This window comes from Galleria mellonella, unplaced genomic scaffold, assembly GCF_026898425.1.
Source record: "Galleria mellonella isolate WM207_F2 unplaced genomic scaffold, CSIRO_AGI_GalMel_v1 utg213, whole genome shotgun sequence".
Lineage (NCBI taxonomy): Eukaryota > Metazoa > Arthropoda > Insecta > Lepidoptera > Pyralidae > Galleria > Galleria mellonella.
The window spans coordinates 3,773,160-3,798,317 of NW_026442039.1; the positions used below are offsets into that span (position 1 = coordinate 3,773,160).

Genomic DNA, 25,158 nt, shown 5'->3' on the forward strand with positions numbered 1-25,158 from the left:
TTTAAAATTTCTCATATTTTACTTTATTGTTCCGATATGTTCATCAACTTGGTTGTACCTAGAACACTATCACAAAAATGCTTCTTTATAAAATACAAGCATCTTAAATATACTCAGTTATACTGGTAACTATATTCAACAATATCAATAAACAATCCATCGTAATCTTGGTTTCACCAAATTTGGATAATACACTTATATAGTAAGGTTTAAAGTTCATATTGGCATAACGATCGATGACAATTTGTATTGAAAGGTTTTTGTAAAAAAATGTTACTAGAAAAATAAATAATTGTTTAATATAAGTATCTAGGTAAAACAGTACAAATTCAAATAGTACAAACATGCAAAGGAGATAAAAAAATCTGGTAAAAAATACCGGTGTAATTTCAAAATTATTTCGTATTCGAATTCGTTAGCATTCAGTGTAATATTAAAAAAAAATGAACAGAAAACTACAAAAAAATAGTCATATTTATATTTGATCATAATTTTAAACTACCTAACATTTTACAAAATTTAATTCTAAAAATTATTGATAAGCATAGCCAAGGCCTTGTTTACGGTGATATACATTTCCATATTGGATATTGCTAACATATTATTATATATTTTTTTGTTTCGTATTACAGGCGACTCAAAATTTATTACCTTGAGTTGAACATGTACTTACGTATATTTATATATATTTATATCACATGTATTATGCTCAAATTAATTATACTTTATTCATTTGGCCAAGTGCTGCTCTTTATTTAAAATTCTACCCGTAAATGCATTTTTCTTATATAAGCGAGTACCTATTTAATTTGTTTCAACTCTTTAAATAACTTACAATTACAAATAAAACAAAACAACGAAATTATATTTTTTTAGATGCAGGCAACTAAAATTGAGGTTAAAATTTAACCTTGAGCTGAATATGTACTTACGTGTGTTTATTTAATGCGCAAACTAAATTATAATTTATACATTTGTGCAAGTGCTGCTCTTCATTTAAAATTCTCTGTGGAGAGAATCCTATGTATTTAATACTCTTAGGTATTTTGTGGGTATACGATTTATTACAAGGAATAAGATAATTTATTATTATTAATTTAATAGTCATATCTCGCGGTTTTACCTCCGTGAATTAATACATAAAGTGTCCTATGTACTAAGTTAGGAAATACCTTACCCATGTACTATCATTCAAAGCCATTCAAAATTTGTACATGAAAGAGTAGCAAATAAACATCCATCCATCCATCGCTACAAAATTTCGCAATAATATTAATGGGATTAATGGATGAATGGGATAAAACATCAAATAATGCAGGGTACGATTGTAAGTAAGCTGCCATGTACGTGTATACAAATTCTATAGGTGACGGTTACCACTTTCCATCAAGTGGGTCGTCAGCTTGTTTGCCATTCTAAGGTGCATAAAAAAATGGCAAATAAATCTATCAGTAAATTAGTTTTTAGTGAAATCATGAAAAAGAAGAAGACATCAGACGTTTCTTTCTCTATTTCATGTTGTAGCGATAACGTGAATAGCGATCGATACATTTGTTTACTACTTTTCTATGAAAGTAGATATAACCACACAAACTTTGCTATATACGCCGATATATTTACCATAAACAAGACCTATGCAAGTGCTAGAAGCAATCATTTACCTATAATTGATATAATAATATAAACAATGGCACATTGCACAATTACTAAAATACTAAACTAAGAATAAAAACTATTCGCAACATAAAATACATGTTTGTTTAATTTAGTAATACTTGAACGATAAATTTACTCAAATTCATTTATTTATACTAAATTTCAATTAAAAATAAATAGCAACATTATACCATTAGATTTTCGATTAATTCACATAATTTTTTATGCAATTTTTTTTTATCTTATATGTATAAAACATTTAACAAATATGTATATTTTTAAAAAATACATAAATACGAATTGTATATAAATGTTTTTTATTCTAGATTAAAATATTTGTACAATAATGTAAATGTATTATAAAATCTATTTATTTTATAATAATGAATGTAATATATAAAAATAATTATTTTACATACTTTTATGAATAAGTTGTATATAAAATTATTTACATCAATACATTTAAAACTGTAATCAATCAACAACAGAACAAATAGCATTTTCTTAATTAAGTATATATTTTTGTATATATATTTGAAAGTACATAGTAAGGCACAATTCAATTTTCATTCATAATTTAATTTATACATTAAAATTATACTCTTAGGTTTATCTAAAAGAGAAACTAAAAGTACAGTATACCTATAATGTAAAATATTAACAATGTTTGTAACACCTAAATAATAATATTTAAAGTATAAATATAATTACAACAATAACTCATCAAAAACAATTTATATCGTTTCTTAAATGTTGTGAACTTATTAACGCAAAAATATGCTAACTTGATGCTTTAAAAGCATTAACACTATCTAAACACAGCCCTAACAATTCAGAAATAGGGTTGCCTCATTGCAACTGTAATTAATAATTTGTATTTATGTACTCTTAACTAACATTTCAAATAAATTAGTTCAAGTTTTTTTAAATATAACCCTGCATTCGGGATTCATAAATGTATTAAATTATTTTGAGGTTAAATTTTACAACCTATATAAAAATACCTATATTATAATTTATAATAATTAAAAAAAATATGCTCACGACTGTGAATGTGTTTGACGGCGAGATGGCTGTATTTTTAGTTTAAAATTTTATAAACAAATTGCATTTTATTGTAATTGAACAGCAGAAAGAAATTAATAAAGCTAATTTGGTTTAATTAATGTTTTCCTTTGTTAATATAACCGGATATAACCAGTTACAGTCAAACTGTGTTGTAATTGTTATGCTCTGTACGGCAGTTCGTATAAAATTATCACTAATATATTTATATTATCAATAATAATATTTGATAATAACAAAACAATATTTATCGATAATCGATTAGGTTTTTATTGTATCCATACATGCATTTACTAGTACAATGTAAACCTAATTTGGCCCATAGTGAGTGGTTAAAAAGAAAACAATAATTATCACATGACTACTCCCATTCTCGGTCCAAATGAGCACACAAAACTATTTTTGGTTGAATGTCAAATTTGGAGAGTATGCAATGACGCAAATATTTGTCGTATATATTAAAAAATATAATAAAATCACGTCAAAATAAGATGACGAAAAAGTTTTAAAAATTACTCTGTAGAAATAAAAATACTTCAATTAAGAAATACACTCAACTATGTAAACAGTAGATACAGTAATTAAAATTTAAATCAAAATGCTTAGTTTAATGTATTACCCTAGATTTTTTATAATAATTTATTTTTATTTTCTAAATAATGTTGATAACGCGTATGTGACACCCCTGGCATTGCAGGCGTACAATATTTTTATAATGCTATTTAATTCTCTTTTTAAATAATAAAAAATTGCAATTTCCATTGAGAATTTTTTGCAATAAATCAATTAAAAACATGGCAATGCAAATATTGAGATCCAAAACGATACCGTCAGGAAATAATTTAAAAAAAACCTATGCAGTTGCTGCCGTTGCTGGCTAATGCTTCTCGTTCAAGCCCTCTCCGGTGTACTGTTCTTTTTTAAGCTTTTCGTTCTGCCGCAGAAGTAATCTTCTATCTCTTGTAGCGTCCTTCCTTTTGTCTCTGGCAAGAACATGTAGAAGAAGACGGTTCCTGGGAATGAAAGATCAAATTTAGTATAATAACGAAAAGTATAAAAAAATTTTAATCAGGTTGGTATAAAAGTTTGTGGATGACAGACTAATTGTTGTACAAAATAGGTACAATAATATTGTACAATTAAGGAAGTTTTTTCGAACTGTTACACAGAATATCCGATTTGAGTTTAAAATGAAATATTTATTGCTTTACTAAGTAATATATTGGGCAATAAATTTGGATTCGGTCCATACTGAATAAAGAATGGATTATGACTATAAAATAAAGAATGGAGTATGTAAGTTACTAATTACATAACTTACACAGCGTATTTACTGATGCAACGAATCTGCTGTATTATAATTGCAATAGTACATTTAAATCTAAGAACAAGGAATTGCATAGAATTACATATTTGCTATGATTTGAGAAAAATAGCAACTGATGGTGTATCTTTATATTTATATATAATTATATTTGCATAAGAAGAAAGGAGGCAACCATATGATTTACAGTTTTTGTCATTCCTTTTATCTAATTCCTTGTTCTTAGATTCAGATCAGGGGTAAAAAAGAACCAACAGTACGGATAAGGAAAAATAAATAAAACAACTAAGAAGTAAGTGAACTCACCAGCAATAGACATAGATCCGTACAAAGCGAATGTCCCGTAATCGTAGAGGGCATGTTTGAGGTAAGGGAAAGTCTTCACAACCGAGAACACGGATAAATGGGCCGCACACGTCGTCATACCGCCAACAATACCGCGCACCTGTAGATTTTAATATTATTTAACATACACTTTTGATATTAGATAGATAGAGAGATACTCTTTAATGTTTCCTCCATAAGATTACAATAGTAAACTTATTATAAATACAAACAATTGCAAGAAAAATATTACACTGAGAGAACAATGGGCGGCCTTATTGCTAAGAGCGATCTCTTGATCTCTTTCAGGCAATCTTTGGATGGAGAAGAGTATTTATAAACAGTTTGACTGAAAGCACGAAACTTAGTTCGTTTTTTTTTTCAAATACATATAGAGATATGCATATATCAAATCTTACTAATTAAATAAAATTATAACTAGACTATGGCAGGAGAAGAGATTGTGATCATGCAAACGTATTGGCCATGTAGTCTCAAGATAAAATAGGCTCCCTTCCTTTACTGTGAGTGACATCAGCATTATCCCTCTTAAAACATCACTAAAGCCTAAGCGAGTTGGCAACCTAGCCAACTCACCTCAAGCATGGCAACTACTGGCCAAACCGTTAAAGGGGAGGCCTATAATCAGCAGTGAACAGTTTACGGCTGATATGATGATGATGATGAACATGAACAATGAACATCTTACCTGCGTAGGATAAACTTCTCCGATCATAACCCACGGTATAATCAGGTAGCCCATAGTACAGCATATGATGAATATGAAGATACTAGCGACGGGGATCCAGGAGTGCATCGGCGTTATACCATTCTGTTTCCAGTAATGCACAAAGTACATGTACACTGCTAGAATGATCATTGTACTACCGCATCCTAGAGCTGCAAATAAATAATTATAATTAACCCTATTAATTTATATATATACATACATATCTGTCACGCCTGTCTCCCATTAGGGCAGGCAGAAACAATGGAACACCAAATGCTTCGATTCAAACAAACCTCTTTCGCAACTTCCATATACATCAACCTTTTCATACATGCTTGCCGGTTACGGGTACTTTTAATTTGGTCTTTTTTAAGCATGTCGACTATTTGGTCGACATACGTCCTTGTAATATAATATTGCAGTATAAATGGTGCGGCAGCATAACACTGTAAGCCTTAGGAATGGCAACACATGACCATGCGCGTGTTATGATGGTGCTGTTCCTGACTATAGACGATAGTTACCATTTTCTATCAAGCGGACGATCTACTTGATTGCCATGGGGGGAAGTGTTTGTTAGTGATTGGGTTTAAATCCCTAGTACTAGCAATACAACTGATCAGGTTAACCTGTGCACAGTTCTCCCTGGAGGTCTCCAGGAAGAACTGCGCAGAGGTTAACCGTCGTGATTAATTTTATTGAATTCGTCATGATCGGTCAACTGAACTAATTTCATCTTCACCCAAATTATCTCTCCCTGCCAACGTATACAGATAGCGTAGGAAGGGTAAAAAAAAATTGGTAGTTATTCAAAGTTTTATGAAAAAAGGTGACGATAATAATATAACAGGCCATCCTATGGATAAAAAGCATCCATTGGATGTTGTAAGAAGTAATAAAAGGTACAAAACTCAACATAGCAGTGAGGGAGAAAACTTAAGAAAAACTTAAAAAAATAACTATATATCAAATTCACTGGCTAGCCAGTAAGCTCTTCTTGTGGACTTACTCTAATCAATTTTCGAAATTCCGAAACCGAAGAATACCACGTTTAACAAAAACATTCGATTGTTCAAAGATTTAAATGTGGGCTTTGTAATACGTATCCGTACGACGTATACGTGTGACGTCATACTGAGAGTGGTGCTTCGTAAAGCATCACTTTCCGCCAATGCTATGGATCCAATTTAAATATGAACGTATTTCATCGTATCCAGGAAATTCAGTTGAGAAACTTCAGAGTTCTTAGTAGATGATAATATAATGGTAACCCCGTCTGCGCTAACGGTATATGCTGGCAGGGCAATAGTGAGTGGAGATAGGTAAGGATTAAAACCAGGTCAGTTAGCTCATTGTAACGGATTCAACAAGAATTAATCACGATGATTTGTAGAAGCAAGCACGTGGAGGTCGACCTGTTCCTATAGTTGTTGAAAGATTCCTATTACTAATAATTCTCTTCTCATATACTTCAGAATTACATTTTATGATATAATCCACCGTATACAATAATAAAACTATATAGGTTATTATAGCATATTATCTAACTTACCAGAAACGAATGTCAGTGGCCGTCGCCCGCAACGCCTGCAAAGCACGCACCCCACAACGGTAAATATCACACGAATGATACCGAGAGATATCGTCAGATACCGTTTGTCAAACTGAGCTCCTGATGCCTGAAAAAACAATTTACAAATTATTATCAGAACAGCTACATTTTGTCCCAAAAAGAAGCTACTTCAATCTTTTTAATATTACAAATGCAAAAATGTGTAAGAATGGAATGGAGCGATATTTTTTGTTACTCTTTTGTGCAAAATATAATGAATGGATTTTAATGAAATTTGGTACACGGGCAGGTTATATTCCCACTTACCATATAAGATACTTTATCTAATATTTCACGTGGGCAAAACCACGGGCAAAATTTGTCTTCTTCACCTATCATCACTCACTGATACCCGGCCAGCGAATACCGATAGCGCAAGCGGGGCTAGCATTCCATTTTCAAACTAATATAAAAAATCTCTGAATATGACGAATTAAATAAGCAATAAAATAAACAAATCGTCTTACCTCAAAAACCTCAACAGCATAAAAAGTAATGGTATTCACACCACACCATTGGTAAATAAAGAAGTATAATGCAAGTATTGTGAATGGCTTCAATGCTGACGGTGACATCAGCGCTTTGATGATTTCGCGCGGTGATTTTAAACTATAACATAGAATTATGGTAATTATTATAACAGCTGTATATTTTTTTTCCGATAATTGTTTATTGGTAATTATACTTCGTTATATTATAATTATACACTAACTAAAAAATGTAATAACATAAAGCATTAATAATGTTATAAAAAATTAGATTTTTTTATTTAATGAATCTTTGTAATACAAAATTATTTTATACTATGAAACAGTTTATGCGATATAATTCCACTCTATTTCTAAAAATATACGAATAGGTACAGAGTTGACCTAACCTATATACGTAATATACGTTTTTTTTTTATGGATGATAATGGAATGGTAACCCCACCCGCGCTATCGGTATACACCGGCGGGGCACCAGTGAAAGATGATAGGTGAGGATGAAGCAGGCCAGTTAGCCCATCGTGACAAATTCAACAAGAATTGTTCACGATTGTTTCCACGTGGAGGTCGACCTAATAGGGCATATTGCTAGCAATGGAGCTGTCAAACTCCATTGCTAATAATCCCTTTCCCCCCACGTAATATAGGCTAGGTCGACTTTTACGTCAAAATCCCTAGAAATTATCAATGTTATCATCATCATATCAGACTTTAATTGCCCACTGCTGAACAAAAGCTTCCCCCTTGGGGGTTTTGCAAGTAGTTGCCGCGCTTGGCAGGCGGATTGGCAACCGCAGTCAGCGCCCTCCTTTAGTTGACTTTTACAAGACCCACGGGATAGCAAGGAGTGGCCTATTCTATGCCGGGACCACACGACCAATTATCAAATATCATGGTTAACTTCTGATGAATTAGACACGATGGGTCAACTGAGCTACTGTTATCCTCACCAATCATATTTACTATACTATATATTGCGCCATGTAAATAACTGTTATAAATTTAAAACACACTTACGGTTCCACATGATTCTTCTCTTTGAACGCTATCATCTTCTCTATTTCATCTTCAAGATTACACGTGGACCCTCTCAACTTGGTGAGTGCGCTCTCCGCTTTCTCCCTCTTGTCGTGCGAGAGAAGATAGTTGGGCGTCTCCGGTAGAAACAGCATTGTCAGCAATGAGAGTATTGGAACGGTTGCACTTATACCGGCTAATATATTCCACGACGTTACACTCCCAATAACGTACTAAAAATATTAAAATGTTATTTTTTTTTATTATTTCTCTTTATTTATTTATTTAAATAACTTTATTGAGCAAAATAAATAAGGTACAAAAAGCGGACTTAATGCTAGTAGCATTCTCTACCAGCCAACCTTTGGGATGAAAAGTGAATCATGAATGCGGTACTTCATTATTAGGATAGGTAAAGAAAATAACAACTAATAATTTATATAAAGAATTGTCTTTTAATATTATAATCTTTCTAATCTCTCTATATCCTAAATGGATACATATTATGAAACTTTATATCTATCTAGATTGTAAAATCCTATGTTATAAAAAAATTAAAATAAATCTAAGTGTTTGTTCTTTGGCTCCTTAGATATTCCATCGAGTTCACATCTATGCTCCATTTGTCTGCTAGATGAACTATCATATCTGTTTGTTTACTGTATATCAGCCTGTTTACTATATATCTATCCGTTTACTGTATAGATAATCTGGTAGTATTGTTTTATTGTTACCCTATTTCCTTTGGCCGCAACAGAATATCAGTGCTTTGCTCTTTTGAGGGCGAAGCAATAAACTGAGTTGTGACCATTTTGTATTGTTATGGCACACACACAAAAAAAATGTGCTTGGCTTTATATATATTTTTTTTATCATTTATTTTATCTCGTTTTTATGTTATAATTTGAGTGCTGTAAGTAATTCAAATAAATTATCTATTATATCTAACGGTTCATCTAATTGGCACCTGTGGTATGGGATGGATGAATTCTTTTTCTTTGTATCCCGGCGATGCGGACGTTGTCGCGAGGACGTCTAGTCTAAGTGCCAATATTCGTTTATTTGTTACTTTTTAGCACCTATGAAACAATGGCATACCTACACGAAGTAGAAGGACATTAGGTATTTTTAACTTGTGCCAGTCAATACATCCGTTTTAGTAATAATAGTTTATATGATATTTAGTATTATGTATAAACATAACCATGTCTTAAGAAAATGTTGTGGGCATCTGTAATTCGTGTAAATGTAACATTCATTCCCTATATATCAATTAGTATTAACGTCTATGTTTACACTCTTAATGCATCCTTGAAAATAAATAAATATCTAAATAAATAAATAAATAAAAAATATCAATAATTAACACAAATAAACTACTAAAACAACAGAACTACGTATTTCCACATCACGTTTCCATGCATAAATAATTCAACGTTTGTCACCGCGTATGGAGGGTGGGGCTCTCTAATTATTATATCACGCATTGTTATAATATAATGAAGTGTTCAAACTATCGGTTACAATAATGTAAACACACCGTATGTTTGTTTGTCCGTCAGTTGGTCTAATTTTGTACACTCATAAATCACAACTTATCTACTCACGACTTCCCGTGCTAACAATTATGTAGCAATAGATTTTAACAATAACAACGTTATCAGAAACATTACTTGTAAAATAATTTTATAATTGACTAGCACTTTGGGCGCTACTTCGTGTGTGTGGATTTCAAAAGTAGGGAAACCAAAGAAAGAAAAGTTAACAAAAGTTTTTACTCGGTAGACAAATTTTTCAAGAAGAATAGATAAATGTCTAGTATAGTTGGTGTTATCAATGCATGAATTGATCAATTTCTACCAAAACATGACATCTGCATCATAATTTTAACTGCTAATTGACCACTGCTGTACTAATCCTTTTCCATAAGGGGAGTTTTGCCAGTAGTTGCTATGATTGGCTATTAGGCTTTTAGATATGTTTTAAGAGAGACACTGCTGCCCATCCATCTACCATTAAGTTACCTTAGTCGCCTCTTACGACACCCACAGGAAAGGCCTATTCTATGCCGGGACCACACGGCCAATACGTTTGCATGCTATCTGTAAATAACTTATTAAGAAACTTTACTTAACTATATTTATTATTATTAAATAATTTTAATGGAAACACTCTGGTGTTTCCATTAAATTCCATTTTATGTTACTATGGCACACGCATGAAGGAAGGGAAAGAAAGGAGATTGTTAGTTTGTTTTGTTTTTTTTTTTTTGTTTTGTGTATTTTTATTTTCATTCTTTTATCTCTTTTATTGTGTATTATGTGTATGTTTTTTTTTTATTGTAATTTGTGTGCTGTAAGTAATATAAATAAATTATCTATCTATCTATCTAAAATGCTTCGCCAAAAATTGGACAACTTTTCTATCTATTTGTGACGATTACTTGGAGGGTAGGGGCAGGAGAACATATGTGGGAACAGTAGCAAAAATTTCCAACTGTAAGCTGTAAATAACAGTTCTAAATACCTCCAGAACGATACAAGAATAGCGAGAGAGCATGTCATGAATTTAGCAGTCTTGACGGAGTGGAGTGCGATGCGTTGATAAATTTTACATTTTTATTTACTATTTAATGCATAATTAAAAGTTTAACAATAATATTTAACAATACATTAGTTATAGTTATATCATCATCATTGTTTTTCTATTTTAGGTTTTTTTTTTGTAAAGTATTAAGTTAGTGTAGCCCTACAGGGGCTACCCTAACTTAATGGATGAACAATTTTTGATAGACAGAGAAGATTTTCCTTACCTCCATACCCCATATTCGTTTGCTATTTATCTAAGAGGGCTAAGCCAACACCGAGTACTACTCTCTTACTGGCACAATACCATTTTTACATGTCAATTAAGATTATGAATAACGTTGGTTCTCATGTGATATGTTTGGTAGACTGTATCTGTTTGTATTAATTATTGTAATTTGACCATTATGATACGTATCGTTGTTGTTAACTGAATCGCCTTTGAGACTTGGGCCTTGTCTTGTAACTTGTCACTTACGAGTGTATAAGGTGCCTTTCACATTTGCATGCATTAACTAAAGTATCCCAGAAATGATGATTGACATATGATTTCAGCAGCCACAATTAATTACGCAATGGAGTAATTTGCGTGCAGTACCTAATTTTTATATGAGAATATGGATCATAAAATTAAAATTAAATTGTATTACATAATCATAACTGTATCTGAACTGTAGCAACATGGATTTTTATTATTTTATATATTAATTAATATATTCATAATAATGAGTGTCCATAAAGTCTTATGGACACTCATTATTATACATGGTTTCTTCCATACATGCACTTATATTATACTATACTCACTTATATTATACTCGCAATTATATTATACTCACTTTGGAATTATAATTTTCGTTTGTATAAATAAAATCTGTTATTGGCTGTATTCATAAGAGACTTAGTATGTAAATTGTGATTTTAAGAGCTGTGGGTTTTTGTATAAAATAAATAAAACAAAAAATAAAGTTTGCTATATTTAAAATGTTATAAAGAAAAATGAAACAGATATTTTCTAGACAGAATGATGACAGTATTAGACTTGATCGATCGATGATCAGATAGTAGGATCTATATCCTTACTAATTATGATGTTTGTGGATCTTGTAATTTATAAAAGAAGACATTCAATATCAATATTGATTTCTTAATGATTCCAGACATAAGTAGTACAACAAAACCATTGGCCAAAAGTGACATCCTTTTTACTTTATTTTGGACCATAGATAAGTTATCTTATATACTATAATATTAATACAACATACTAATATTATAAATGTGGAAGTGCCTTTGTTTATTTGATTATCAATACCATTATCATCATCATCATCATATCAGCCATTAACTGTCCACTGCTGAACATAAGCCTTCACCATTAGGGGAGTTTTGTCAGTAGTTGCCACGCTTGGCACACGGGTTGGCAACCAAAATTAAGCTTTAAGTGATGTTTTAAGAGAACCATTATTCTCCTTTTAAACCACCCATGGAAAGGAAGGGGTAACTTATTCTATGCCGGGACCACATGGCAGTCAATCAATACCACTATAATTACTATAAAATATATTATATTCGTACACGTACTATATGACATAAAAAAGGATCTAAGCCACTTTATATTCCGATTAGTAAACAAATCCCGATCAAGCAAAGTCGTGGATAAAAAATAATACAATTTGAACAAACTATCACATATATAAAAAAAAAATCATTGAGATCAACGTCAGTATATATCAATAAACATTCGTTACGTTTAATATTTATCAACGGCTCTATAGACAGACCCAATGTTTGCATAGAATAGCTGATAAGCGTGTGATGTGTACCCAAGCTGTTCCGTGCACTGTGACAAATATAATTTTATACGTAAATCAACAAGAGCTCTGTTGCCATTACTATTATCACAATCACGATAACCAATACAGCACGCCGCGTGCTTAATTTGTCCTGGATTTAACTTTTATATTAAAAGAGTGCCAATTAAGAACATTAGGCGTTCGTTATTAAAAATAGCTTGCATAGAGTTTTATAAAGCGTAGATATTAATTTAGGATTCACCAACCTATTACTAGAATATGTCCTTTTTTAATGAACTTAATAGGAAAAATAAAGTGTAAAGAAATAAATTTTTAAACTTAACAATACAATAATGTAAAAATAAATTAAAAATTCAGTAAATGAAAAATTTAATAATACACAGTAAAAAAAATATAAGTAACGTAAAAAAGAATAAAACATAAGAAATTCCTTATGACAGTATATGGAGGAGGCCTTTGTCTAACAGAGAACAATTAACGAGTAAATAAAATAATAAAAAAATGCAACTTAATTGTACGTAAATCGCAAATAAATAACGTACGATAACGATTTGGGTATCGTGTCAAAATACAAAATAAAACAGAGGAGGCCATACTTTGTATTAATTTATGCAATTTTTGTACAATTTTAGTTTAAGTTTAGTTGATTGGGCACCTTACTTTCTACTACGTACGAGTACATACAGTACTTACTCATAATTATTGTTAATTAAGATTATTAAAAAAAATTAAAAAAAATTGTTTAATCAACAATTGTTATCAAAAAACTTGTTGTCAACAATATCAAAAAAGTATTAAAATATAATATAAATAAGAAAATACGAAGGATTTAATGCGAAAACGCATGATAAAATTGAAATTATACAAATTTCAATTATACAATGTGTTGCTTAGTTTTTTTTAATGTGTGTATGAAAATAAAATAAAAAATTATAAATTCAAAATACTTGTGCCGGCTTTTGTTACAATGTAGACAAATATTACCTAGTGTAGTGATAAATAATGTATGTAATGTACATAATGTGATATGTATTTAAACAGCTGTAAAAATAAAAGCAGATCGTGCCCCATTTTCATTCTATTGACGCCCCTTTATAATATAAATCTTTTATAATTTTATTGTCTCTAGTATTGGCATGCGATAACCTACATTCTGGTTTATGTGTAAATTTCAATCCCGTTTTACATTACTAAAAAAACTAAATAGAAATGAGCTCCCTGACGAGGTTTTTGCAAGAGAATACAGCATGGGATTCTCCAAAAAAGGAATAAAGAGATTCCTTCAGCGTCGGCAATGCAGGCGTTCATATACTACGGCAACCGCTTACCATGTGGGCCGTTTGCTCGTTTACCACCTCAGTGGTATAAAAAAAATATAACAGACAAATAGATACCGTTGACACAATAAAGTGCGAGCCGAAACACTGTGTTGCAAAGCGCCATACACCCTCTGAAGAAAACTCTGAATGAAGTCGAAACAATTATCGAAATTTCACAAAATTTTCGTTGTGTATGTATATAGACAGTGCCGTGTGATTCTAGTATAGAATGGCTCTTCCTTTCCTTTTCCGTGGGTGTAGTAAGAGGAACTTAATGATCGAGGGATAGACAGCAACGCCCTTCTTAAAACATCACCAAAGCCTACCTTTGGTTGCCAACCCATATTCGTTTTAATACTAATTACATGACAATAAATCGCATTATGTAGCTTACTTGTATCAGAACACCAGTGGAGACCCCAACTGAAGCTAACGCACCCAGCATCCCTCGTAAATGTGGCTGCGAGACCTCGCAAGTGTACACTCTGGCTGGAGCACCAACCATTCCAGATCCAAATCCTATTAGCAACCTGCCTGTAAATAAGGATAAAAAAGGGCATAAATTATGGCATAATTGTTAGTACAGGGGACTAGCGACCCCATTACTAGCTATATACTTTATCAGGTCGAATTCCACGTGGTTCCTTCTTAAAACTTTGAAGATTAATTCTTATGGAATTCATCATGAGCTAGCTGACATGCTTTCATTCGCCTATCATCCCTCACAGGTGCCTAATACATTTAATTCGGTTTATTCAGAAATACTATGACTGTGTTTCGGATTAGTAGATACCCTTTTAAACCTAAAAAGAGCAAATTAACCAATTCGTATATACATAATTCACATTAGTTGTATTTGCAACTAGCTTTTACCCACAACATCGTCCACGTGACTAGGATATGATCATTGCCTGAATTAAAAAGTAGCCTGTCCTTTTCCTATAATACCTGTAAGTGTATACCAAATTTCATAGCGATTGGTTAAGCTGTTAATGAGCTAAGAATGTAAAGAGCTAAAATTAGTAAGAATTTCTTTTTTTAATTTTCAATCTGTCTGCATGCATTACTTGACACTTATTAGATATATTACAATATATTCAATATTTATCTTACCAATATATATCATAGGGACATTTTGAGCGAACGCAACAAGCAGCCAGCCTATAATAAGAGGCACTTCTGTTACTATCAGCGTCAGACGGCGGCCGATGTTGTCCATCAGGTAGCCACTGACGATGCATCCAACAGGCGTGCCAGCCGCGCTCAAACTTGCTGAAACAATATTAAGAGCATTCATGACGAAGTATACTAAGGCCACAATAAAAAATTGAACCTATTTTCATGTTTCTGATTAATTATTTAAAAAGTAATTCTATGATTAACGTTTTAGTTCCAAGCGAACTAAAACGTCACACATCATGGAACACTTTACATATAAATCTACCATTAAAAACTGCAACTATTTCATATTTTACTTCGAAATTTTTTAAATACTGTTTTACTATCAAAATCAAAATTTTTCTGATAGCTTTGTAAGAATATATAAAATCAGAGGGAGATTGCACAAAAGACATTTGCTTGAATACCTTTGTCCCATTTGTGTTTCTACCGTGAAACAATTGTGTTTCGGTTTGAAGGGTGGGATATAACAGTGAATTTACAGGGTACAGACAAATAACAGCAAAACTTATACTATATCTTGTCTATACGTTGTTAGCACTTTCCATCAGGTATCTAAGTAGCATAAAAAATAATTAAATAAATAAAAAATATTTAAATCTTATTAATACCTATCCAACTGGCTTCATTGTCTGTTATAGGTATTGCGGAATTTGCACTTTTGAGCTGTGGCAGGGACGTTGCAGAGAAACCAAATGCCATCCCAGTGTTAATTGTGCCCAAATTGGCAATAAATGATGCCATCACTTGCCGGAACGCCTTCCCTCTGCCAGCCTTGCTGGATAGCGGGGTATCCGCTGGCAAAGGCGATTTGGTGACGATTGCCGATGTTCCATTCTTGATGAATGGTATTGATTCTTTTCTGAAATAAAAAAGAGAATAAGTTTTAAGACAAAAGCATACTTACATTACACTTGTAAAGAGTTCTTTACAGCTCAACAAATAGTTATTAAATTTTGTACACTCAAAGTGTTTAGGATAGGCTACTCTTTATACGGTTCAAAAAGTAAAAAGTACTTTTGGTAGGGTGGCTAAATGATAGATTTTATTATAAAAGGCCTAGGATTTTAAAGGATTTTATTATTTATTTTATTTTATTTTATTGGAAATATCCCTTAAACGGCTGAATCTTAAAAGAAAAACTTAATCTCCTGATAGCTTAATTTAAAAAGATTTGATCCATCCACCCACATCCCTCAAGTATCCGGGCGAGTTTGTTTCCAATTACATCACTGCACTATCAGGCAACAAAAAGCGTCTTGTGAAACAACTAACTTCAAAAAGAAAGAGATTATCGTTTAGGTTGTTTATTTTTTTTTTTAACTTCGTCAGTTCTAAACCGATTTGGAAAATTCTTTTTTTATCTGAAAGAATATACTTAAAGATTAGTCCTGTGCAAAATTTATCAAAAGCGATTCAGTAGATTAATTAACCAAAATAACTGATTTTGTCACAATTGAAATCGGTTTTTAGTGTGGGACACAATCTTTAATTATTAACAATGTCTATGTATAACTGGAATTTTTTGAACTTACTATATTTGTCATTTCCGACAATTGTATCGATTTCATTTTTTTTTTGTTGGATGAAAATGGATTGGTAACCCCGCCCGCGCTAACAGGATACGCTGGCGGAGCACCAGTGAAGGGTGATCGATGAGAATGAAAACAGGCCAGTTAGCCTATCATGATGAATTCATCAGAAATTAATCATGATAGTTTCCAGGGGGAACCGCGTGGAGATCGACCTGGTTAGGTATATTGCTAGTAATGGGATTTTTGGTTTCCATTACTTACAATCCCTTTCCCCCTAATCGATTTCATATTGAAGTCTTCTGCAGGGAGAGTACGGTGCTTTACGTCTGTCGGACTGCGAACTAGCTCCAGATGAAGTCGATATAATTGTCAAAAATGACAAATATAGTAAGTCCAAAAAATTCCATTTATACATATATATAGAGAAGTTTGATCATACCTACTTTATGGTACTACCACCAATATTAATGTGCTGTTATGTATCACAAATACGAGTAATTGATAGAATTGATTGATTGATAAAGAGTGATCACTCCGTCATAGTACATGTAGAAGTACTTGTTTACTATTATCAATATATACAAACAACTTGTGAGCGACTCACATGAGACGCTTTATTTTCGTGCAAGGACAATTAGGCACAGTCATGTAGTATGGCTTGTCGTTGTTAAACTATTGACCTAACATTATGTGTATTTCTTTTATTATTTCTATAATCTTATAAGCGATTGTAAACATGTCTATTTGAATGAAGATTATTCTATGTTAGATCGTAAAAGAAGACTTTGTTTAGTCTTATATCTACAGAAATGTTTCATTTTACACGTTTTGTTTTTATTATTTCATACCTATTACGCACGTGTAGAATAAATTAAATGTGTCTATTGAAAAATAATGTAGTATTAATTAATAATGTATATAATTCATTATGTGAATTATGAAGTAATTATAATTGACGTAAATTTCATGTATAATTTGATCATAATGCCTGCAATAGATACGATAAATTTATAATAATAAGTCGTGACGAAATAAACAGGTGAATATGTATAGAATTATTCTTTTTCTGAATAAATACCATACTTCAGGTACCAATCGCTGTATTTTTTAGAAATTTTCCCTTTATAATTTTTAGTCGTAATTTTATATGTATATATCTCTTAATGTCACATCCCTGCAGAGTAAACCTAATAATAATAATAATTTATTATTTGCAGACAAAACGATATTATAGAACATGTACGTCACTACAACAACTATCTAATAACTGGAACAATATCTTTGAGATAGATAGAACTGAATGCTAGAAATATTTGTTTTTCAGAAATACCTATAAAATAGCAACTTGTCTTTTTATATCGTCACTTTTCATGATTTCACTGCTGGATTCACAATACATATTAGAGTCGATTTTGAGACGCTGTTTCAACGCTGGACGCTGGGAAGGCCTGTGTTTAGCAATGGACAATTAACAGCTGATATAACATAATAATAACGAGCGGATAAATTCAAAAACTACTTGTGAGTTACATTAACAGCGATTTTTTTTTATTATTTATTTATTTCTCTCACAAAATGACAACACAATAAAATTCAAAGCTATATAGGTATAAGGTATTATAATAACATAAGGTTTGTATTATTTTTGAAAATTCTACCTATATTGTACCAAGTTGGATAGGAGCGGTAGTGTGTACCCAAATACATGTCAATCAAATTATACATAAAACAGAAATTACACGAATTTACACACAAATTAAAATAAGAAATAAATAATATAAATTAAAATAAGGCTAAAAGATGGGTTCAGAGAAATGGCACCATAAAATCGTTTCTAATATCTATTGCGAAACCAACAGGCCACTGCTGGGCTGAACAGTGTCACATCCTGTTGTACTCAAATCTGTTTTTATATGAAGTGTCATACAAAAACAGCGTGATCCATGGCAACATATAATATTTGTTCGAAGCATTTTACATTTCTGTCATTTGTTTTCTAAGCGTATAATAGTAGGTACCTATTTTTTAAAAAAACGTCATTGTGTAGGACTCGACACGTTTCAGTTGTCATATTTGAGATATTGAAATGATATATATTTATTTTTGCAACTTATAAAGGCAAATAAGCTAACGATCTACCTGATGAAAAGTAATAACCATTGCCTATAGAGCTAAACAATACCATGGACATAAAAGAGTACATATATATTTTTTTATACAACTTAAAATGGCAAACAAGCTGACGGCCCACCTGATGGAAAGTGTTAACCGTCGCCTATAGACATTAGCAGTACCATGGACATAACAGAGTATACTGTTTCGCCCATGATACCCCCTATGCGTTGCCATTATGTGCAATATATATATTACACATAATACCCTTCTTGTGTTGCCATTCCTGGGGACTAAGGTATTACGCTTTTGTACCCTGTTGTTTCATTGCCATCTTCCACCCTTCAAATCGAAACAATCTTGCAAATACAACTACTTCACGGCAGTAACACGAATGAGACAAGAGGTACCCACGCAGGCGACTTTTGTATAAAGTCTTCCTCTGGTATATATAGTTAAATTAATCACAATTGAGCCAGAGAGAAATAGTTTAAGAGAGAAGCAAGGAGATTTCATGCTGTACGCAATACTACTATTCACATACTATTGTTTATACTATAATAGGTACTACTCTTTCAATAGATACGTGTAACGTATTCATAGTTGTTACAGAATATGTATATAATATAGACATACTCAATTTATGACACAACCATTTAATAGTCATAAAATTGGGAAATATAAGAAAACATTATCTCAATATAGTCACAGTGGGAGTTCAATAAATTTTCCAATTCTTGGTCGCATCAATTAACTAATTGTCATTACAAATGTTCATACCCGGATCTAGGGAAGGGCAAATCGGGGCACGTGCCCCGAAAAGCATTTTCAGCGGGGCGCAAAATCACAATACAATATTGATACCTATTTTTTTTTTCATACGACTTAGAATGGCAAACAAGCTGACGGCCCACCTGATGGAAAGTGGTAACCGTCGCCTATAGACATGAGCAGTACCATGGACATAACAGTACACACACACACTGTTTCGCCCATGATACCCCCCATGCGTTGCCATTCCTGAGGACTCAGGTGTTATTCCTCTGTACCCTGTAAATTCACGCTATATCCCACCCTTCAAACCGAAACACAGCCATGCAAACACAACTTAACACGGACAGACATAAAAAAATACAACCGAATTGAGAGTCTCCTTCTTTTTGAAGTTGGTGGAAAATATGTTATCTAAAGAAAAACTGGCAAACCATAAACCCAAATATAACTTTATCTTGTTTACAAAATATCGTCAGAGTTTGATCAATTTACTGTCTAAAATTAACAAGGGCTCCGTTGTCACAAATTGTCTTTACCAATTCTATACCAAATTTGGTTCTTTTTTTAATCAAAAGTGTTATCTCCTGTTTTAATCCCATACCTATTTTAATATCGACTGAAAGTAAGTTTTTGTGGAACAAGATCTTAATTTTTTATTTTTATTATAAAAAATATTGTTACACGATTCTTTATCAATTATGAACCATTTATAATGGTTATATTTAAAATTTCCATGCTCGTGAACCATAATACAAAGACGGTTGACCGGAAATACCTACTTATCAAATTGAACATATATTTTAAACACACAAAATACAATATTTACAATAATAAATATTTACAAGTAAATAGTATCTACATATATCTACTTCTTTATTGCCGATATTATCGACGTGGATTGCATTACGTCGTGGTCACGACAGGATACAAAAAATTAAACATACTTAGAAAATTGACGATTTAAAAAAATATATAATATATTACAATCAAGTCGGTTAAATACTTAAATACATATATCTATAAATTGTCTAATAGTATTCATACTACAAACTTATATATGCTTAGATCGGGACTAGAGGTTGTGTAATATGTCCAGTAACATTTACGAAGCTATATCCAATATTTCCATAGCTAAAAACCCTGAGATTTTCAACTGGTTTTTCCTTTCACATGCACAAATACAAAATCGTAACCTTAATATAACTTTATACATTATTTTATAGCTATTTAATCGTTTACGTAATAGTGTGGATATCCTTTGATGAATTTTATGTCTCTTACAAGTTACAATATACACTAAGTCTGTGGTTATAAGCAAGTTCATCAGCTATATTCTTCAACTTATGGTGATGTGCGTATTCACTCTTGAATTTCACCTTTCTACTAATTTTCATACTAAGTTGATACGGTACAGTATTATGACGATGGCTACAATAGCAACCAAAGTGATAAGTGGCAGGTTTTGTACATCAAGTCTTTTTATTACTAAGTTCTTTAATATTATGTTATACATGAAAATAATTCTTGTATTTTATTTTTTCAATCGCTATCACCTTATCTACTCGGGTAATCAATATTTAAATACTCCAAATTTAAAAGCTGTAATAAATAATCGTAGAGGGTCAGATAGTGATTTTGTAACTTTTTTTTTTATAAAATAGGGGTCTGTAATTTAAAATTTGGCTCCGCAAAGAACATACAAAATTACTATAGAACCAGTAAATCTAATCGATTGTAAAATGAATTATAGAAATCAGTTCATAATAGCTAAGATATCACATAAAACAAAATATAGTGAGCACACTGAAGACCTGTTCCTTCCTGAAGTCGCTTCAAAATGTGATGAATAGCAAACATGTACATATGCAACTTAGAATGGTAAATAAACTGACGGCCCACCTGATGAGAAGCGATAATTGTCGCCTATAGACATGATAAAATATACTGTGTTGCTCATAATACCCTTCTTATGTTGCTATTCCTGAAAACCTAAGGTCTTATGGCTTTGTATCCTGTAATTTTATCGTCATATCCCACCCTTTAAACTAAAACACAGCTATACAAACAACTGCTTCACGGCAGAAACACAAATGGGATAGAAATACCCAAGCAGATGACTTTTGTACAACGTCTCCCTCTGGTCATTATTGTCTCGCCCTGTACATATTATAATAACATATCTATTATATTATTATATGTATTACATCTCCCATATCTAGAACTAACACAATTTTTCATCGTGCCTCCTACCAAATTGTTTATAATTACTCCTCTCCATCCAAAGGTTGCCTGGAAGAGATCGCTGTTAGCGATTAGGTCGCCCATTGTTTTCTCATTGTGATTATTTCTTGTAATTATTTATATTTATAATAAGTTTACTATTGTAATCTTTTGGAGGAAATAATAAAGAGTATCTATCTATCTATTATTCTAATATCTATATCTAGTATTCTCTTCACATGATTAGTAAGGACAAGTCGAGATGACACTGAAATTGTTCTATAAAATGTCAGTGCCATAGTTACCGTAATTTTCCTACTACTTATTCATATATGTACTTAAATGGAATTAAATAGTAAATTAAACATTTTATGATAGTAAAAAGGTCACTACAATATAATATTAAATAATACAGACAAATATACATTACTTGTTTACCTTTATGATTCTCGAATAAAAATTCATGTCCTACAAAAGATCTTGTTTTTTACAGACTTAAACAGTATGTTCTCAATTTAAATGTGTTTTACCCGATTGCGGAAAAAGGAGAGTTATAATTATTGAGAATACATATGTAAGCATGTTCAATTCCTTGCGTGACATTTAGCTTTGACAAATAAAAGAAAATAAGTTACATTAAAAATCCTTATTAATGTTATAAATGTAAAAATAAGTTTTCTTTTTTTTTATGAAACAGAATGACAAACAAGCTGCCGGCCCAGCTGATGGAAAGTGATAACCGTCACCTATGGATATAAGCAGTACCATGGACATAATAGAGTATACTGTTTTTGCCCATGATACCTCCCATGCGTTACCATTATTGAAGATTTAGGTGTTATTCCTCTATACCCTTTAAATTCACTGCTATATTCCATGGTAACCCCGCCTGCGCTAACGGGATACGCCGGCGGAGCACCAGTGAAGGGTGATAGATGAGAATGAAAATAGGCTAGTTAGCCCATCATGATGAATTCATCAGGAATTAACCATGACAGTTTCCAGGGAGAACCGCGAGGAGGTCGACCTGGTTGGGTATATTTCTAGCAATGGGATTCTCAGTCTCCATTACTAATAATTCCTGTCCCCCTACTAATATAGATTACGAAGATTCCAAAATTTTACTTCTATTATAAAATATTAATAATAATTCATTTTGCGCACAAATACTCAATGCTAACTCATAAACAAACATCAAAGAAACGGAAGCGCCAAAAATACGGTCAAGCATTTGTTCCCAATTGGCATAATTGATTGATTACCTATATAGAGAATAGTTCATTAAATGCTAAACTGCTATTAAAGTTTTCCTTATCCATAAAACAAGCATATAACATATAATGGAAATCTTTAAACAATTGTTACGTTAATGCTTATATGTTTTTTTCTTAAATTATATAAATAGAGCATTGAAAAATAGGTCGACTTATAATTAGCCAAACGTCAAATTAGCTGACGTAATTTTTTTTACAAATCTACTTTTTTTTCAGTATTGCAAGTAAGAATTGGATATATCGATATCCAGATATTTGGATTACAGGTATTCAGATTAATAATATAATTAGAACAAAGTTTAAATATTTTACAAAAGCTAAGTTCTTATGATACCAGTTTGCTAAAACATGTCAAACAAATAAATGCGAAATACAATAATTGGCGTAACATATTCACTGATGGAGCAAAATCTACGGGTGCGTTAGACGCAGCATTTTGCGATTTAAATAATAAACATTTCCGTTGCTATTAATTTAATTGTAATATGTCAGTGGGATTAATTGCAATTTTAAAAGCACTAATAATAATATTTCATTTGTAATAAATATTAAAAAATGTGTAATTTTATCAGACTGTAAGAGCTGATTACAACATTTAATTCGTTGTGCGTCAGAAATGAGAGGAATTCTTATTGCTTACAAAATTTTAGAACTCATTCGTAAATTAAACCAAAGTAAATTCGATCTAATACTGCAATAGATTCCAGCATACGGTGGCTTAAGGGACAATAAAGAAGCAGACCATTTAGCTAAACTAGCCAAAGATGAAGGTAGAGAATACCAGTCATTACCACATTTTACTAAATATACATCTATATTTAAAAATTAATTTCAAAAGAAAAAGGTATTTGGTATAAAAATATTTAGGCCGAACCTCCACACATTCCTTGGTTTTGTGGAACCAAAATTATTAGATATAATATTTACATAGCTGTTCGACTTCGATCAGGATCATTGTACGTCAAAAAAATTTATACATATAATGTAAAAGTTCTGGTCATCCTATTGTCAAATTTGTGATACCATCAATGATGTGCAACATACACTTAGAATGTCGTATAAATTCGATGAAAAGAGAAGAATTCATGCATCACTTTAACCTAAATAAATTAAATTTTGATCTTATTCAATCTATATTAGTTGAACTTAAATCAGAAATTTTTTAACATCTCCTTAAATTATTGATACCCATTAATTCCTCTCTTTCCATGAGTAAGGGAAATAAAACTTTATATGATAAGTCAGTTAAGTCAAATAAGTTAAATAAGTCAGAAAGTAAGAGCCCTTAAAATAAAAATAAAAAATTAAAGACTATCAAAAACAAAAAGTAAAATATAATAATATTCATAATAAAACAATAAATAACTTACGATGTGGCGCCATATGAATAAATCTGTTGATATGAAGTAGAAGGCTGGGGAATCAAGCTCGACCTGGTGTTATACATATAATGAGTTATTAATTTACATGCAAAAATAATTAAAGATGATAGATTAGTTAATGCAGTTGTTAGATACATGATTTAATTGACATTATTTAAGCATTTAAGTAAAATGAATTAATAGGTACTTAATCTATTTATTTAAATACACTATATAGTACAATTCATTATAAATACATTGTTAACTTTTTAAAAAGCATAAACAGTTATTGACAAAATTAACATGAAAAAACTACTCTCTGCGATAATAAGCTATGGATATTTAACATTTACATTAGTCACTTTGAACAAAAAAACATTTGTATGAATGCTATATAACCAAGTAATTGAATGTGAAAATTTTACACTAGGGATATTATAAATAATTATACAACATTTCAATATTAATTTATTTTATTATGTTGTTACTTCTAAGATGGTTGCATAGATTCATTTTCCAGTTTCATCAGAATAAGGACCAAATACAATTAAAAAACTGAATTTCTAGTAAAAAAAAAGTTTATTTATTTTCCTCCCTTTCTAAAAAGTAAGGTAGCCAGTGAAATTTCTTTTTCAACCTAATATTTATGTCTTTAATTTCTGTGCATGCGCTCTTTGAAGTTTTTCTTTTTCAAAATTCTAAATAAAATATCTTTTACATAACATATAAAAAACAAAAGTATTGGTCTCAGGAAATGTGTCACAAAGCC

The 25,158-nt window shown here is 31.4% G+C and overlaps 1 protein-coding gene across 2 annotated transcripts in view; it reads right to left on the reverse strand.

Annotated features, from left to right (window-relative positions):
• Positions 1-25,158, reverse strand: part of LOC113511752 (facilitated trehalose transporter Tret1-like) — a 39,985-nt gene continuing 14,827 nt past the window's right edge. The window contains exons 2-11 of one of the 2 annotated variants that reach the window (XM_031913462.2): positions 24,399-24,461; positions 15,725-15,975; positions 15,048-15,206; positions 14,329-14,468; positions 8,217-8,449; positions 7,179-7,320; positions 6,652-6,778; positions 5,079-5,269; positions 4,352-4,490; positions 1-3,734 (exon numbers count right to left, since the gene is read on the reverse strand). In XM_031913462.2, coding sequence (XP_031769322.1) covers positions 3,613-3,734; positions 4,352-4,490; positions 5,079-5,269; positions 6,652-6,778; positions 7,179-7,320; positions 8,217-8,449; positions 14,329-14,468; positions 15,048-15,206; positions 15,725-15,975; positions 24,399-24,461 — 1,567 coding nt within the window. In that variant the 3' untranslated portion in view covers positions 1-3,612. The remainder of the gene's footprint in view (positions 3,735-4,351; positions 4,491-5,078; positions 5,270-6,651; positions 6,779-7,178; positions 7,321-8,216; positions 8,450-14,328; positions 14,469-15,047; positions 15,207-15,724; positions 15,976-24,398; positions 24,462-25,158) is intronic. The other variant, XM_026895465.3, reaches the window with a different exon arrangement.